The sequence below is a fragment of the Salminus brasiliensis genome, chromosome 10 (assembly GCF_030463535.1).
Source record: "Salminus brasiliensis chromosome 10, fSalBra1.hap2, whole genome shotgun sequence".
NCBI classification, from domain to species: Eukaryota; Metazoa; Chordata; class Actinopteri; order Characiformes; family Bryconidae; genus Salminus; species Salminus brasiliensis.
In genome coordinates, this window is record NC_132887.1 from 4890220 (window position 1) to 4909196 (window position 18977).

Genomic DNA, 18977 nt, shown 5'->3' on the forward strand with positions numbered 1-18977 from the left:
ATTATTTTTTGCATATTTTTGACATTCTATAGTACTGTGCAGTAAAACACATTAATACAATATTTGGTGGTGGTTCTCCATCACTGTGTTCATCATTAGAACATCTCCAGAGTTCTCCTCATGGAGTCTAGTATTATTTAGACTTCTCCTCAGATCAACACCTGGTTTGGTGGTAAATCAGGGCTTAATGATGGTAAATCAAGTGAGCTGCTGCTGCTGCTGCTGCTGCAGCTGCTGGAGTTGATTGAACACATCCTCCACGCTGTGCTGGCTGGACTGGGGGGCGTCCAGGAGAAACCTGGAGGAACCGAGCTCTGTTCTTCAGACTAAAAATCTCACAAGATCTCACTACTTTCTTCAGAATGAGAAGCTCTTGTTTCTCCTTTTTACTGGATTTATGTTCACCTGCATCTGTTCTGATGGAGCTTCTACAGTAAAAACTCTCTTATTGCTGAGAGACACGGCTTTAAATGATGTGATTAGGGGCCAAAAACCTCTGGACATTACTGCATATCATGTATTATTAATATTAAAAAAGCACTGACACTACTATATGACACTTGACATGTACATATTTATAAGAACATATTTAAATAAATACATTGGGACTAAATAAACCTGGATTATCCAGCATTATAGAGCCATATCTGTAGTTATAACCACAGTAAAATGAATAAAATGCTGGTATTTTAGTGCAGTAGTTAAGCGTCACCTAAATGATCTGTCTGATCCTGTCTGCAGTTTAATAAATATATAATCAGATTTAATTGGCAGGTACGCAATTTAAATATCCCAATATAACTGTGCATCCATAATTATATTAATAACTAATACTGTTGCTGTTGTTGCTTTATTACTGGTGTATTAAAGCCTTAGAGCTGCATTTATATTAGTCAGTTATTAATCTTAGGACTCATTATTCATATATGCAAATTAATCTGTAAGTTATGTAGTTATATAGACCCTAAAGGGACCGGCTTAAGAAGCTAAGTAATAATAAAAATAATAATAATAATAACAATTATAACAACAAGGGTCTTCATGTCAGCTCGCTTGTTGCTTTTGCCTCAGGTGCAGGTGTTACGAGCTCGCTATGATGAAAGCCTAACTTATGATGATGAGCATCTTCCACTAATCCAGGCCCCTATTCAGAAATATATGGGGGATGGGGGGTGTGCAGACCCCCTTCAGGCAAAATCAGTCCATCTGTGCATTAAATTAGGAGTTCATCTATGGAATTAAACACACACACACACACACGCGCGCGCGCGTGTATCTACTTGGCAACCACAGAAGCTGGCCTAACATACACCACAGTATAAAACCAGGCTATGACACCCTGGGCTCGGCTGTCCTCTGCTGAGGGGTCTTACTGTCTTTTGGTGTGAGAAATATGATGACGAACTTGACGACTCAATACTGTAGTACAGTACTGTCCTGTACTTACACACACAGACACACACACACACACAGCGCATAAACAAGAGGATATAAGCAAAAGCAAAAGCTGCCGTCTACATATTTACTGAATTTGCACCTGTGAACCTATACATGTGTGTGAGTGTGTGCATCTTGAAGTGTGCCTGTGAGCATTTGCATGTGCAATACAGTGTATGTGTGTGTGTGTGTGTGTGTGTGTGTACATCCTGGGAACTTGCAGCAGCAGCAAAGCAAAAGCGAGATAAGGCTGGGGGGTGGGGGAGTGGCAGTGTGTATGTGTATACATGTGTGTGTGTGTGTGTGTGTGTGTGATTTACACACTCAAATCACACACAAATCATAATTCTTGCTTTTTTTCCTCCAAATTGTCGCTGTAATAAAACTGTGAATCCATAAATCAATAACTTTAACTTAAGCGTATATTTTTAATGTAAATCCATTTTAATATTTATCCAGCATTTCTATTGGTTTATTAAATTATAAAATGGTATAAAAAATACATAGACATGTGTCTTTGAAATGACAGCAAAAAAACTAACATCTTGAAAAAGGGACACATTGAGTTTCCTTCATTTAAATGTCTGTAGAAAGTTTACATAACGTCGCTGTTGCCATAATATCAACTTTACACAATATCAACTTTCAGTGGGAGTCAATGTAAAAAGATTATATTCCAGGTCATTTAAGAGCGTTTCTATTGGTCCTTTTATAATGAAACTTATACACAATGTAAAGAACTGTTGCCAGATTCATATTATCTCGAAAAGCAAAAAACGGAAAATTGGACGGAAATAACGGAAAAACTATTTTGTATATATAGTTTGTTGATATGCTGATATATTTTTCACTAGTGGAGGAAAAAAGGTTCTACGTAGTAGTTTGCAATATAGCCTAATATTTTTTTAGCACAGCATAATAGTAGTTAAGACAATTTTTAGACAGTAAAGCATATTTACACTTAAACTTCATCACTGATACGTACATTTTTATTGTTTGTCACTTTTTTACATTATTACAACTGCCAATTTTCACTGACAGGACAAGTAAAATAGACCACACTAATAAATGCCTTCACACACACACACACACACAGCAATTTATTTTAAAGAAAACAAAACAGAAAAGTGGACTAATATTACGATTTTTTTCCATTTTTCACTTTTTTACATATTATGAATCTGGCAGTTGTTCTTTACACTGTATCAAACTTCCATGTTAAACGGACCAATAGAAACGCTCCAAAATGACTTGGAAAGAAATATTTTTACATTGACTCCCATTGAAAGAGAGGAAAGATTTTCCCTCCTCCTGTAAAGTCAACCTTTTAGAGATAAAATTGAAATATTTCTAATAGACTAGTTTAGATACTTTTAGATAATCTCATATATGGTTTACCTAAGGTTAACAGTGGCGTGTTATTCTGGGATGTCGCTACACTTATAATAATAAGGAAAAGCTTAACAACCAAATCTGAAATCAGTTTATTGAGCTCGGTATCAAAAACGGAACTGAGCCGCATGCAGACAAACCTCAATAATGTCAATACCGCTGTGTTCCTCTGATCGTTCATCCGTTAGCTAAAAGGGCTAACGTTAGCACTGTTGCGTCGCTTATCTGCCCTCGTTTATTATCTGTATTTAGGCTTTGAAAAAACCTCAAAATAATAAGTACCTTAAAATGCTAGTGCTAATTTATTGCATCACTTTTCTCAGAGTATAATCAAGTCTTACACATAGATAATAAGCAGGCCGAAGGGGTGTGTGTGTGTGTGTGTGTGTGTGTGTGTGTGTGTGTGCGCAGACGAAGAGGGAATATAAGGCTGTAGAAGAATGTGTGTGTGAGGCTATGGTGGAAAGCATTAGTTTAATGTGTCACAGGTCCAGCACAGGCCCAAATCACACTGACAGCAGGAGCTAAAGCCCAGACCGGTAAAAAATGTGTGCAGCTCAAATTCTCTCTCGCGCGCTCTCGCGCTCTCTCTCGGTGTGCCAACCACAGGAAGCACGTTGCTAGCATGCAATGCTGTCACTGTGCAATTTAAAAGAAAAAACCCGTACCCCCCTCCTCCTCTTCCCCAAACCCTCTACACACACTCCACACACACACACACACACACCAGGTGTTATAATCAGTATAATCAGTCATCGCACTCTCGCGCTGTCAGTTAACAACACAGCAATGCAATATTCCGTCGCTGTCGCGCAAAAACCCATGTGTCTCCAAAACGGTTACTTTACAGGACAAGGGAAAAAACGTCTAAACGTTCAATGGAAGTCAATGGGAAAAGATTTGATTCCAGGTCATTTTAGAGCATTTCTATTGGTCCGTTTATCGTGGAATTTTGATACGGCGTGAAGAACCACTGACAGATTCTGATTCCGCAAAAAAGTGAAAAACGGAAAAAATCTGTAATATCGGTCTGTTTTTATGTTTTGTACTCTTTAAAGGAAACAAGAAAGGTACTGTGTGAGTGTGTGTGTGTGTGTGTGTGTGTTTATGTGTGTGTGTGTGTGTGTGTTCCCTTTCACTGGTCTAGCCAAACAGCTAGGAGTGTGCCATCTCTCACTCACTCACACACACCCCACACTACACTAGACTAGACTAGACTACACTCCACTACTCTCTCTCTCTCTCTCTCTCTCTCTCTCTCTCTCTCTCTCTCTGTCTCTCTCTCTCTCTCTCTCTCTCTTATCCACCAGCGATAACAATGCTGTCACCAAGGTAACATTACGGCTCATCATTTTCTCTGATCCCTCAACAAATACTCCATATAATTCTATCAGGGCCACGGAAATGTCAAATGTTATTTGTCTTTATCGAGCACTCTCCAGCAGTCAGGCAGACAGGAGGAGGCTTCTGGAAGGAGAGCGAGACTCAAAGAGAAAATAGCTGAGATTCCAGTCGATCATATTTTAAAACACGACATTGGAGCTTCGCTAATTCAATACAATTCCTTCCTTAAAACATATCATCAGGAAAAAGAACAAAAGAAAAACCTCCAAAAATCTCCAAAAACGGAAACGGAAACAAAACTTTACAGGAGGAGGAAAAGACCTTCCTAATGTTCAATGGAAGTCAATGGAAGAAGATTTCATTACGAGTCATTTTGGAGCATTTCTATTGGTCCATTCATTATGGAATTAGGATTCAGAATAGGTCAAAAAGTGAAAAACGGAAAATAAAACAGAGATACAAGGTATTTTCGCAGGACAGTGATGGTATATAAACTCAGCGGTATTTTCACTATAGACATTATGTATCATAATGCATTTAGATAATGTTTTTTTTTTAGGTATGTTGAGCTGAAATAGACAAAAGAAGAATCATTATTGACGTATTTATATTAGTTATATATACATTTCAAGCTAAACAACTGAGGTTTTTGCAGGACAGTGACGGTATATAAACATAGCTGTATTTTCACTATAGACATTATGTTTCATGATAGTTAGATAATGTTTTTTTTAGGTATATTGAGCTAAAATAGACAAAAAAAGGATCACTAATGGAGCATTTATATAGTACTATAGTATAGTATATAGTATAGTATTTATATAAATTATATAAACACATTTCAAGCTAAAAAAACTTTTTGCTGGACAGTGACGGTATATAAACATAGCTGTATTTTCACTATAGACATTATGTACCATGATATTTAGATAATGTTAAGTTGAAATAGACAAAAGAAGATTCATTAATTGACTATTTATATTAATATCAAGCTAAAGCACACTCAGTACTTCTCCGTATTCAGCACCTCATGAAGTGCAGCAAATGAAACTGGACTAACTGTACTTAAATACTTCAACAAAAGCTTTGGAACTTTTAATGGAAGTCAATGTAAGTAGATTTTATTACGAGTCACATTGGTCAGTTTCTATTGGTTCATTCGAGATCGAATAAGGACACAATGGAAAGAGCAACTGCCAGATTCAGAACAGGTCAAAAAGTGAATAAGATACAAGGTTTTTCGCAGGATAGTGACGGTATATAAGCTAAAAACTGTATTTTCACTATAGACATTACGCATCATAGTAGTTAGATAATGTTTTTTTGAGGTATGTTGAGATGAAATAGACAAAAGAAGGATCATTAATAGAGTATATATATAAGTTATATATATATATATTTCAAGCTAAACAACTGAGGTTTTTCGCAGGACAGTGACGGTATATAAACTCAGCTGTATTTTCACTATAGACATTATGTTTCGTGATAGATAAGGTTTTTTTGAGGTATGTTGAGTTGAAAAAGACATCATTATAGAGATCATTAATGGAATATTTATATACATAAATAAGTTATATATGCATTTCAAGCTAACAACTGAGGTTTTTGCAGGACAGTGACGGTATATACACATTATGTACCATGATATTTAGGCTGATGATTTTTTTTTTTTTTTTTGAGTGTTTTGGAGCATTTCGATTGGTCATCATGAAATCTGGACACAGGGTAAAGAGCAGAGGCCAGATTCACTCGGATTCATTCAGATGAAAATGAAGATATGACAGCGAAACACACACACACATTCACACACAAGAGCTACATCCTTCTGAAAGCTCTCGCACGCCTGCTTCCCCCACGTAATTAGCTAAACGGCGTGGTGTTAGCAGCACGAGGCTGCTCTCACTCACAGCCCGCTGTAAATGATAGATGCGAGCGGTTCCTGACGATGTCCTAATTTACCTAATAAGGCTAGATGAGTCAGAGTGCGCTCTAATAGGATTTCCGTTTGGCTGGTGTGAAGAACAAAACCACGGCAAATTGAGCATCTAAAAACGAACAAGTCACAATGCTCCTCTTAACATTTCCATTTTGGATGGGATCGGCATTGTCGCGAGGGCCCCGCTCTAATTCCTCTAGACCTACGTACGGCTTTGTGCGGCTGAAAGGGGGAATGAAATTGCTGTTGACAGGTATTTGGCGGATCGGGACTACAGTCTGGCTCGTCGTGCAGTAAGGAGAAAAAAAAAGACCTACAGATTTGTGCGTGACATAACGCCGCTTTCGCCGCCCAGCGCCAGTTTAGCGAAGTTTCGCTCGGCTCATGCGGAGAGACTATCACCCTACAAACCCATCATTAACACTCTCTGCTATCTGGCAGTGATGTAACCAAAACTATCGAGACTTTCCACTTTCCACCATAAAGGAGGGGGGAAAAACAGTGCGGCGACCCATCGAGACCGAATCTGATAACGTTTAAACTTCAGACGTTTTCTGGACGTTTTTCCTCCCCCCAGTCGAGACTCTCCGGGGCTAATTAAGACAACACGCCATTTTTTTTTTGGTAAGCATTTCACATTGTTTTTTTACTAGTCCCATAAATTTCCCCGTTTAAATCTTGAAAGCCCTTTCTAATGCTGTCCAGATATAAAGATTTACCCCTGCGCCAATTAAAGCCATTCAGAGCTGTGTGTGTGTGTGTTCGTAAGAGTGTGTGTGTGTGTGTGTGTGTGTGTGTGTGTGTGTGTGTGTGTGTGTGTGTGTGCTGAGAGGGGGGGGATGAGGAGAGCCTGTGAAGAATGAAAGCCGTAGAAAAACTTTAATCAAACAATAAAAAGCTGCAGTTTACTGTTTACTGTGCGCTATTTTCCTCTTCGTCTCCTCGGCTCAAGCCAGCCAGATTCCCACCAACCACCCCCTCCCCCCCCTCTTGTTCCCGTTTCCAGCCCCATCCCAGCTCCAGGGCGGAACGCTGGCTGAAACCATAGCTGAGCACTAGAAAATACGGAGGGGGCGCCAAGTTTGGACACAATCTTCCATTCATTCAAGCAGCAGACAGAGAGATAAACATATAAACAAATAAATAAACAAACAAACAAACAGACAGACAGACAAGCACAGAGGTAACAAGGCCCAGGCCTCAGCAGAAGCAGCAGTGGTGGTGGCAGCAGCGGCGGCAGCAGCAGAAGCGGCAGCAACAGAAGCGGCAGCAGCAGCAGCCTCTTCTCCTACTCTCTCTTTCTTTCTCTCTCTCTCTCTCTCTCTCTCTTTCTCCCCACATGTCTGTCCGTCATGCGTGTGAAACCGCCGAGCAGGCCCTGGCACACACACACGCTCATCAAACACGGCCGTGCTGCTCGCAGGAATCTATCAGGAATTAATTAGGCTGTCATTAATCTGTAACCTACATTAAAGCACGCCGGCACTCAGAGCAAAAGCGGCAGAGCGACGGCCACGGCGCAGCTGAAAAAGCTCTCGGCACCCCCTCCTCACCACCATCACCACCACCACCATCATCATCACCACCACCACCACTTGTCTTCTCCTTCTCCTTTTCAGCGTAAGGAGCGAGCGAGGACGATCATATCTCTGTATGTATTTGCATTGCCGACGACTAAGTAAATATTTAATACACAGAGCACACATTCCTAAAAAGGGCAGGCGTGCACGGGGCCGGCTCGTCTGGCAGGTGAACGGAAAGGAAGGAAAGCGATCGAGTGACGACACCGGCCGTCGGAGGCCGCGTACTCGTCCACGCGTTCAGCGGTGAGGCACGCAGAGGCCTACAGCTCCGACCATGTGCGGATGAAGCCGCTGAAGAAGAAAGGAGAAGAATGGAGAAGAATGGAGAGGAACACAGCAGGGGGTTCTCAACAACACCGGGCCACGCGGCCGTACGAGGAAGTGACGGTGTAGTTAAAAAAATACAAAATTTAAGAGAGAGAGAGAGACTGAATGAGAGAGAGAGAGAGAGAGAGAGAGAGAGAGAGAGGAGAAGAAGAGGGAAATTAGTCTAGTTCTTGCAGGTAAAATGAGATTAACACCAAGGCGTCCACTGGGAGCCAGTCTAAGCATTGCTAACCCTCTATCAGGAAATCTCATCAGGGAGGCATTACCTAATATTTTCATACGGAGAGAAAAAGAAAGAAGGGGTATTACCACTGTATCGCTTTCACATGCAGCCTGAGAGAGGCCACCGAACACTAAGAGAAGGCTAAAGGCAGGGTTCCTGATGTACAGGCCAAACAACACAGGACAAAAGAGCGCTATAGAGCAAACAATGGTATAATGGATAACGAACGCAGTGCAGCGTAATATCCATACTCACACTTTTGTCTTACAATTTGGGTTATACGCATGTTTTATGGGTATATATACACATACATACATACATGTGTGTGTATCTATATGTATTATCAGCACGTCCTTTATGTCCTATAATAACATATCTGATATACGTATACATATAATATATATGGCAGCTGTCACACAAATCAAAGAAAAGCAAAAGCAACTTTACAGGCGAAGGAAAAAACCTTCCTGCCTTTCAATGGAAGTCAATGTAAAAAGACTATATTCTAAGTCATCTGGGAGCATTTCTATTGGTCCATTCATTGTGAAATTGTGACACAACATAAAGAACAACTGCCAAATTCAGATTATGTCAAAAAGTGAAAAACGTCCAAAATGAGATTATAAGGTCGAGCATATAGATATATAGACTATAGACATATAAGGCCTGACCCTAAGCCTAAGCCTTAGCAACCATCATGCACTTTACAATTTCAGGACATTTCTGTCCTGCAAATGTATGAAAATAAGCAAACACACACACACACACACACACACACACACACATACATACAATCTGTGCAGCTCAGGAGGCAGTGCGTTTCCGTACTGAGGGGCACTCAGCCTTAAGCCAGCTGTGGGACGTCAAACGGCCCAGCCGCTAGTAAAAGCCTCGCAGTGTCGTAAATCAAACCACGGCGAACGAAAGAAAGAAAAAAAAGGAAAGGAAAAAAGAAGAAGCCGGCGTGGATATCAGCACACCGTCCGAGAGGACTCTGCTGGCTTATATTTACACTGATGGACAAGCATACACTCCTTCACATAACATCAGAGACAGAGAGAGGCCGAGAAGGTAGAGAGAGAGGCCGAGAAGGTAGAGAGAGAGAGAGAGAGAGAGAGAGAGAGAGAGAGAGAGAGAAACATATATACACTCTTAAACACTCTCTCTCTCGCTCTTTCTCGCTCTCTCTGCATGCAAACAAAAGGCACCTGAAAGCTAGAGGAGTGAATTTGCAAGCGTATTAATCAAAATCGCCAGGCAGACATTTTGTCCATTGTTAGAGGGGAGAGCGTGTACTCCACCGAGTCGCCTATTTCTTTCTTTTACGTCGCGGAGCCACATTTATTTATTTAGATAGCTAGAACAATGGGCCCCTCACTCCAAAATGCCCTCAAGTTTTCAAGCTCACTTTATCATTTTCCCCTCCTCAGCATTCAGTCAAAAAAAAAACAAAAAAAACAGAGGGAGAGGGAGGGATGCTCGGTGTTATGACCGGACCTGGACATTTTCACAGGCCTATTTTACATACAGTTGCATGCATAAGCATGCAGTTACAGTGTAGAAGCATGCAATATAAGAATGAGTGATATATCGCAGATTTCTCACTGTTTACTCTTCGTAAGGCTTATTTTCGGCTGCTTTAAAGTGCCGAAAGAGCAAAGTTGCAGTGCAGGAGAACAGAAAAAAGGGACACCCAGGCTCAGAGAGAGAGAATAACAGAGGGAAAGAGAAAGAAAAAGAGAGAGGGAGTGATTGTGAATGTTGTAAGACCAGCTGCTGCTTTAAGACGTTGACAGTTTGATGTAAACTTATGGCTGTTAATGGTGATATCATCTCAAACATCTATGCAGAGTCGTCAAAAGCCACCGCCCAGAAGTTCAGTCAACTAACCCCCTCCTTCCCCTCCTTCCCCCACCTCCCCGACCCCCTCCTTCTATAGATCATTTAGGAAATATGTTTTTACAGTTTTTTCACAGCTCCCCGCCACCCCCTGTCACAGACTTAGAGCTCCCCCTAGCAGGTCTGATCCAGCAAACCCACGGCCAGACTCCGGCGGGAGAGCACAATAATGCAATAAAGGAAGGAGGGGGAAAAAAAGAAAAGAATCAGGAGGGCACTGACTCGGTTTAACAGCACACAAGCAAACATCCCTAACAAAGACAAGTTCAGGCACATGAAGACACCCTCTCTGAGCTCTCTGAAGCCGTCTGGAGCTCTCTGGACCATGCTAAATTATTCAAAAAGTCTTTCAAGATGCTCTCCGAGTCTCTCACCTACAGGTAGGCTATGCAAACGGTGCAATGGGTTAATGGTGCACCTTCAAGTCTACTCTTCTCATAGTCTGAGCTCTGTTATCGGGGAATTGGCACATTTGTCAGCGTCAATGTCAACACAAGCATCTGCTGAAGATTTTTTTTTTAACTGTGAACTTTAAGTAGACCTACTGTCCGAGGCAGAGCATCAAAACATATGTTTATGAAGTTTTTAAAAAATAGAAAAATATCATAAATACATACATTTATTTAATTTCTATGAAAAAGCGCAAGTTAAAAAACCCTAAAGTCAATCTAAAATTCCACATTTGTTTAAAAAAGGTTATAAAATATATGTTATATAAAATAAGATTTTAAAAACATCAAGCTCAAATTCGCAGAAGAACGTAAAAATTCTGCCCCGCACTAAAAACAGTCGCTCACTTTCAGCTGATTTCCTTTATTTCAGCTTCTATTTTTGATGTGCGACAAAACGACAGCGAAACCAGCAGTGAAGTAAAGCTAAATTAGAGAATTTTTTTAAAGAAAAATTACAAATTCTGACACCGCACTTTACACCACTTTTCCGCCCCCATGTACCAAGTTTATGTTTGATAATTTGCTAATTTATTTGATATTTTAAAAGGCAAGCATCCGTGAGTAAGACAGCGACCTTACCCATGAACACATGCCTGTTCTAGGAAAAAAAGCCTGTAAATACATGAGATTCCAGAGTGTTTTTTCCCCAGTCTGTGTTAAAGAGCCGTCTAAAGTTTCCAAGATACCCTGACAGACATACGAAACACATTCACACAGTCGCTGATCACATTTCACACCACGTTCATGAGCAAATGGCCTGGTGTCATTTATATATATATATATATATATATATATATTGTTTATAGATATATTTATATAGACATATTTATATATATATATTTATATATATATATATATATATATATATATATATATATATATATATATATATATATATATATATATGCACATTCACTAACATACTCACACACACACATAACCTCACAAGCTAAGCCAGTAAAATTACAGCAGTGCAAACTTTCCTGTCACTCAGGCCGAGAGCACATATGAATTAACTAGCTACTGAAGCTCTCTCTCACACACACACACACTCACACACACACACACACACACACACACACACACACACACACACATACACACATACAGACATACAGACACAGAAATCGCCTTTTACTGACATGGGGTAATCCAGCAAAAGACACGCGGTTAACAGAATCTAAATACCGCAGAGTACATGCTGACTAGCAGACATTATACACACACTCACACACACACACACACACACACTTGCAAACCCAGACTTTCTCTCACACTTCCCATACATCCCCATAAAGAACGCACACTATTTCAGACACATCCACACCATTGTATTAAACTAAAATGGGCAAAGTCTTACACACACTTTAATTAGTCCTCACACACACACACACACACACACACAACTCTCTCTCACACACACATACACACACACACACACACACTGAAAATGCTGTCTAACCATCAATCTATCTATATATCTACCTGTCTATATATTTAGATACATGGATAGTTATATACACATACACACACATATGCAAACACACACACACACACATATATGTATGCATTTGTGTGTGTATATTATACATATTATATATTAGATATATAAATGCATACATATATAAATAGATCTATAAATAAAATGTATGTGTATATATGTACATTCATACATACACACACATAATGTTAAGTGCATATATATATATATATATATATATATATATATATATATATATGTATAAAGACTTGTTTGTATATGTGTGTGTATTATATATATATGCATACAAAAGTCTATACATCAAAATTTGACATTTGCATTTGTATGCATATACACACACTAATATATATATATATATATATATATATATATATATATATATATATATATATACACACACACACACCTGCATATACTTTTATACATTTGTCTACCCTGTATACAATGAACAAAGACATCTGTGACATCTGTCTCAACACCAGTCCTCCCTCTCTCCCTCTCTCTCTCCCTCTTACACATTTAGTCTTTGAGGAGAACAATGAACTCTCAGGAAGAACACACTCCTGAGCTCAGATGAGTATCTGCCAGCAGCCGGCTGGCATCTCCCCTGTCTGAAATAAAACACACAGCCTGCTGATCATCGTCCTTTCATTCATTTCACTGGGCCCTCGAATTCTGCCCCCATTGCCTCGACTAGAGAAGGAAGGCGTAGACTATCAGTAACTCAGTGACTGACTTTCTGCCTCTCTCTCTCTCAGGGTCTCAGTCTCTCTGTCTCTCTGTACCTACCCCCACTCTCCCTCCCATAAAAAGAAACTCTTGATGTCTGTTTTGGTGACTACTGCGGTGTGTGTGTGTGTAAGTGTGTGTGTGAGAAAAAGGACAGAGGCGAGCTCCTCGGTGTAATCGGAGCGTTCTGATCCGAAGGCCAAATTAGTTACAGCAGCAATCGTACAAGCTAGAAGACCACGACTGATGAGGCTGATGGACCGATAGTGTTACGACTGTAACGTCAAGCCTGCTCTCATTAACAGGCGCAGGGACGTGCTCATGCATGGTGGTTCTACAGTTGTGTACATCTGAATAATACAGCCGCTTTGCAAAGGATGGGCTGGCTTGCTGGACAAAAATGCACCATAAAGTATAAATATATATACATATATATTATAGCTAAAATCATCCACGTTAAAAGTGGCGTGTCAGATCAACAGTGCAAAATGTTTAAGTGCAAAAAAATAATCAGTCAGTAAAGGGACGCGCTTTAAAGCCGACAGTAAAAAGACTCAGAGGGAAGGGAGGAAAAAACAAGCTCCCTAATGAAACTACACATGCGTACGCTTAAAGAAAATGATTAGGCCGTTAGTGGAAGAATGGTGTGTGTGGGAGAGAAGCAGCGTACACAGTCCTAACTCTGCACAACACAAAGCAGATTTGGGTGGCATTACATCACTGCTTTCTGTTATGAATTAGCCGGATTAGGCTTGAAGACTATACTTGAATACTGGAATATATTAAGAAAAAAAAACAAGCCTTTGAAGTGCTCGTTATTTCTACCCCCTAAATTTAAAGTAGGCATAAAAATAATAATAAAAAAATATCACATCATTATTAAAAGTATGTGGTTACCAGCAAAATACACACATACACTTGTAGAATCCCACATATATATATAGATATGGATAATATTTAGGCTGCTATGACAAAAGTCTTTTTTTTTTTGTTTTTTTTTTTGCATGATAATCCTTGTCTGTTATGCGGTCACAAGCTGCCTATATAAAAAACTGACCCCCCCAAAACTTTGCAATCAGCCTTTTACTGGTAAAACAGCCCTTCCCCTGGCCCTTGGCCCTGCGTTCTGCAGCGGTGTGTGCATGCACTCACCTACGGCTGCAGATCTGCAGATTTTAAGGGGGGATTTGATCATTAAGGTGCTTTGCAGAAATGCAAAAGCAGGCCTGCAGCCTCTGCATGTGCATAATAATAATAATAATAATGCAGCTCAATAATGCAATAAGAAAAAGCAGTGCTGCTTAAATGTGCTGCCTTTCATGCAAACTGAGCAGCAACTCTCAGGAACCTCCAGCTCCACTCCAGCGTCCATTCAGAGGGTGAATACCTACAGGCAAGGCTGCAGATGACCCTCTCCCACTGGAAGCGCTGCTCTCGTGCAGGGAGGTGGGAGATAAGTCCTCTAAAATCTACTAAAACTGCGCTAAAACCTCTCAGAGGAGGCTGAGATACAGGCTGCAGCAGATCAAGCCTGCAGATAAACCCTGAGTAGCAATGCAGACTTATGATTAACGCTAAAAACGCTGTCACTAAAGTCCTCACGTAACTCAGGGGTACGCGAAAAGATGCCAAACGCCTAAAACCGCGCGCCTTTTCAAAATTAAAGTTTTTAAAAGCGAAGGTGTTTCTAATTTTAAGGTTTTAAAAATGCAAATTTTTCAAAATTGACGTTTTAAAAAATATACGATAAAAATGAAAACGCTGCATTTTAAACTAAGGCTTAAAATTGCAGTGCTAATTAATTTTTAAAGCTTAAAAAAAGGCTGATTTTAAGATGTAAGGCTTAAAAACACGATTTTTTAAAGTATTCAACAAATAAATATATATAATAATATTAAATAATAATAAAAAAAAGTGACGCAACGTTTAGTTCACTTTTTGCATAAAACCCTCTCTCTCTTTATCTTTATCTATCTATTTCTTTATCTCTCTCTCTCATCTCTTTGCTTTTCTTTCTTTTTTTAGTGTCTAACTTTCTTTACGAAGCACAAAACGTCTCTAAACTCACTTCATCTGATGCATTTATGCCTTTTTATCGCTAAAAGATACAAATAAAAGTAAAAAATAATAATAACGTGCACGCGCACCGCGTGCTGGCACAAATCTGCGCTTCCACAAATACACACACACACTCACACACACATTTGCACTTCCATAATATATATATATATATATGTATACAACAGCACCAGCCAAGCAGCACTCACTACTACTACTGCTGCTGCTGCTGCTGCTGCTGCTGCTGCTGCTGCTGCTGCTATCAGTGGGGTAATGCATGGAAAAGGCACCGAAGCCTGGAGGAGCTACTCACGCGTCCTGCTCTCTCTCTGCGACAGATGCTGAGGGTTTCCCTGCTTGCGACGGGACATTGCCCTGGCATTTACACTGGCATCGCCCGGAGACGGTGCGCAACGGACGGCGAGGTGGCCTCTCCTCCTCCTCCTCCTCCTCTTCTTCCTCCTCTTCTTCCTCCTCTTCTTCCTCTCCTCCTCTCCTCCCTCTTTCTCCGCTCTCTTCTCTCTTCTCCTCTCACACTTCTCTTCACTTTCTCCTCGTACTTCTCAAAAAGGAAGAAAGGGGGGAAAAAGCAGCCCTGGCACGCGCAGCGGCACCTCAACAAAAAAACACAACACTGGCAAAAGTAAGAGAGAGCGAGAGAGATAGAGAAAGTGATAGAAAGAGAAAGAGAGAGAGAGAGAGAGAAAAAGAGAGAGCTGAGAGTTGTAGTCGAGGGTCTTTTCTTTTTTTCTTTTTTTTCTTGTTGTGCCCGGTGTACCCCACTCAGCTCGGTGTGAGTGGCACGAGCGCAGCAACTCTTTGCCCCGTGCACATCAAAGGAAGAAAAAAGGGCAAAAAAAAAAAAACAACAACAACAAAAACAAAAAAAAACCCAAAATGAAAAAAATTATCCTCGACGTGTCGTGCCCTCGAGTGCCAGTTTGGTAGGTGCCAACCAAGCAAGCCTGTGTGGAGGTGCTGGAGAGAGAGAGAGAAGTGCCAGGCTGAGCGATCAGGCTGAGAGTGGTGTGTGTGTGTGTGTGTGTCTGCGCGGTATGTGCGCGTAAGTGTGTGTGTGTGTCTGTGTGTATGTGAAGGATGAGGCGAGCTGAGGGCGAGTCTTCTTATGGCCCCGAGTTTCGCCTCTGCAGCCTCTCCAAAGCGCGTGGCGCACGAGACTGGCTAAAGCAGACCTGCACACACACGCTCTCGCTCGCTCTCTCTCTCTCTCTCTCTCTCTCGCTCTCTCTCTCTCTCTCTCTCTCTCTCTCTCTAGACGACTCGGTCCCTCAGTCCTGCTCGTTTCGCCCCCCTCCTCCTCCTCCTGCTCTGTGTGTGTGCATGTGTATGTGTGTGTGTGTGTGTGCGCGCGCGCGCGCGTGTGTGTGTGTGTGTGTGTGAGGGCTGCCTCCGTTCAAGTTCAAGTGCGGACGTGACGTTTGAGTCCAACGGTGGGAAAGAGAGAGAGAGAGAGACAGAGAGAGAGACAGAGGGAGAGAGAGAGAGAGAGAGAGAGAGAGAGACAGAGAGAGAGACAGAGGGAGAGAGAGAGAGAGAGAGAGAGAGAGAGAATGAAGGAGACGGAGGGAAAGTGGTGTGTGAGTGTGTGTGCAAGTGCACTGGGGGCGACTAGCGGTGGCTCCTTGCAGCTGTGGGACGGAGCGGACAGCGAGGCTGCTTTTACGCGCTTTTGCGCGCTGGCGCTCCTGCTCCAAACGCCGTTACGCGCGGCCTCCTGCACGCGCACGGCCGCGGTACTTCATTCCAGCCACCTAAGCCGGTACTTCAGTCCAGGCTGGGGCAGATGGGGCAAGAACCGGGGCAAGGGGTACGTTAGTACAGGTGCTGGAGGGGATAGAGTGCACCGGTAGAATAGTGGAAGCGGGAACGCGTGAGGCTGGAAGCACGGTCGTGGGGTGAGGGCGTTAATGCTGACCGCTGTGGGGGGATTAGGAGGGATATCAGTGTGTTACTAAAGTGGACGGTATTATTTTCTTCTCCAAATGTCACCAATTTATCCAGTATCAGCAGTGATTTTGTGATGTTAGATATTAAAAAAGAGAACACATTACATATGAAACATATTGATATGACCCCAAACTGGTTAAAGTCTGGGAGCACATCACACTCTCAGCTATTTCAACTATAATAAATTAATGAAATCAAATTAAATAAACATTGTATACAAAAAACATATAAAATCAATACTTTATAAGTTTACTAACACTGTTACAGATAAATGTATTATTGGTATATTACTGTAATTTAAACAATATTATATTATTTTATCTATATATCTGTAGATAGATATAAGGGTAGATAGATGAATAGATGTTTAGTCATAGTAGATATAGATACACACACAAATCCATATATATACATATGTATAAAGAGATAGATATAGATACAACATATGCCTGTATATATAATGTTTATAAATATACAATATTGATAAATTAATAGTATATATTTTTATTTATTTAATAATAAAAGTCTCATCTCATAATTGTAATTGTAAATATTTTTTATGTATATGCATTATTATAAGATATATGAGGATATGTATAGAAATATATATATATTTATTGTTTATTGCTCATATAAACAATAGTGTATATATTAATATTATGTTTTCTTCTATTTCATAATAAAAGTATCTCTGAATTCTGTGAATATCTAAAATCACACTTCATGACATTCTACAATTTCTTCATGCAAAATTAATTAAATAAACCACTAATTAAAGAACTAATTAATGCATATTTTAAAACTGGTTATCTTAAAATAAAGAAAATTAGACTCATCCTTTCAGTCGGTTTGTGGATTAAGTGAGAGTATGGGAATAGTCTCAAACGAGAGGAGACCGCTTCCCCACTGCAGGAGGAGAGCCTTTTCTTCTGGAGCAGTGAGAGAACACACACACACACACACACACACACACACACACACACAGAGAGAGAGAGAGAGAGAGAGAGAGAGAGAGAGAGAGAGAGAGAGAGTCAATACTTCATATAAAACCATGAGAATCATAAGCATCTCTTTCTTTATGCATAATCGATAAATGGATTATTTAGGGAGACCGCCTGCTGTCTGTAACCCCGACTATGAGAAAGGTGGCATTACTGGCATGGAAGCTCTCTCCCAGGTAACAGAACAGTCGGCATGAAATGAAAGCAAGGTTTTAGTGTCTGTGTCCGAGACCACGAACATCTAGAGCAGCCCTGGTGAGGCCGTGAGTAAGCAGGTGGTGTGCGGTGGCCGAGCAGTGCCAGCCAGAGCAGGAGGAAACCTTGCTCAGAGACCAAGTGGCAGAGGGAGCCCAGAAAGAGGCCAAAAGACGTCCTCGCACTGCGCCCTCCACACTAAGCTTCTGCCACCTCCATCAGAAGCCCACTGAGGAGCTTCAGCTTTTACACCAGCAGCATTTCCAGACTTCCAGCTGTGCGTCTGGAGCGGGATGAGCTGCAGTGGGCGTCAGCGATTCAGTTTAAAAGAGAGTGTATTTAAGGAGGACTGTGGTGAGCTGAGGATCCTGGGCACGTCTGCAAGCTCAGTGGTGCTCAAACACAAGCGTATTGAGGGCCGATTAGGAGAACTTGGCTTTTTCCAGTGTCAGTTTCACGTTGAAGGCCTCTGTGATGATTCTGTTTGACTCAATGGGAGCTAAACACGCCTCATTCCTACTGTGAGTGTTTACATCTCATCATATAGCCATGATTAGTCACGTAGCCTGCGCTGTGGCACGGTCGGGTGCTGTGGAGCATCTCTTTCCTTGTGCAAATGGATGAGATTTGCTGTGATATTGGATGTGTGGACTATGGCCTTCTTCACCTTAAGGCCTCCAAGGCTGGTCTTTTCTAAATCCACCATTCTTACGTCTGTGAGTCCAGACGCAATCCTAAGCAGCAGTGTAACACACTGGTCTCTTTTTAGGATAGAGGACCATCACAAAACATCTACATCCAAACTTTGGTCTTCAGAGGAAAACCAGATCCACACTGACTGACTGGGTGAGTTTCTCTCAGCCTGTGGGACGTGAGATGTGAATGAAGGGCTCGTTGGTATCTGCTGTCAGTGTTCACAGCATGTCCTTCAG

The 18977-nt window shown here is 41.1% G+C and overlaps 1 protein-coding gene across 2 annotated transcripts in view; it reads right to left on the reverse strand.

Moving 5' to 3' along the window:
• Positions 1–16262, reverse strand: part of bcl11ba (BCL11 transcription factor B a) — a 77174-nt gene extending 60912 nt beyond the window's left edge. For both annotated transcript variants that reach the window (XM_072689023.1, XM_072689022.1), the window contains exon 1: positions 15195–16262. In XM_072689023.1, the coding sequence (XP_072545124.1) occupies positions 15195–15252 (58 nt within the window). In that variant the 5' untranslated portion in view covers positions 15253–16262. The remainder of the gene's footprint in view (positions 1–15194) is intronic.
• Between the last annotated feature and the right edge of the window lie 2715 nt (positions 16263–18977).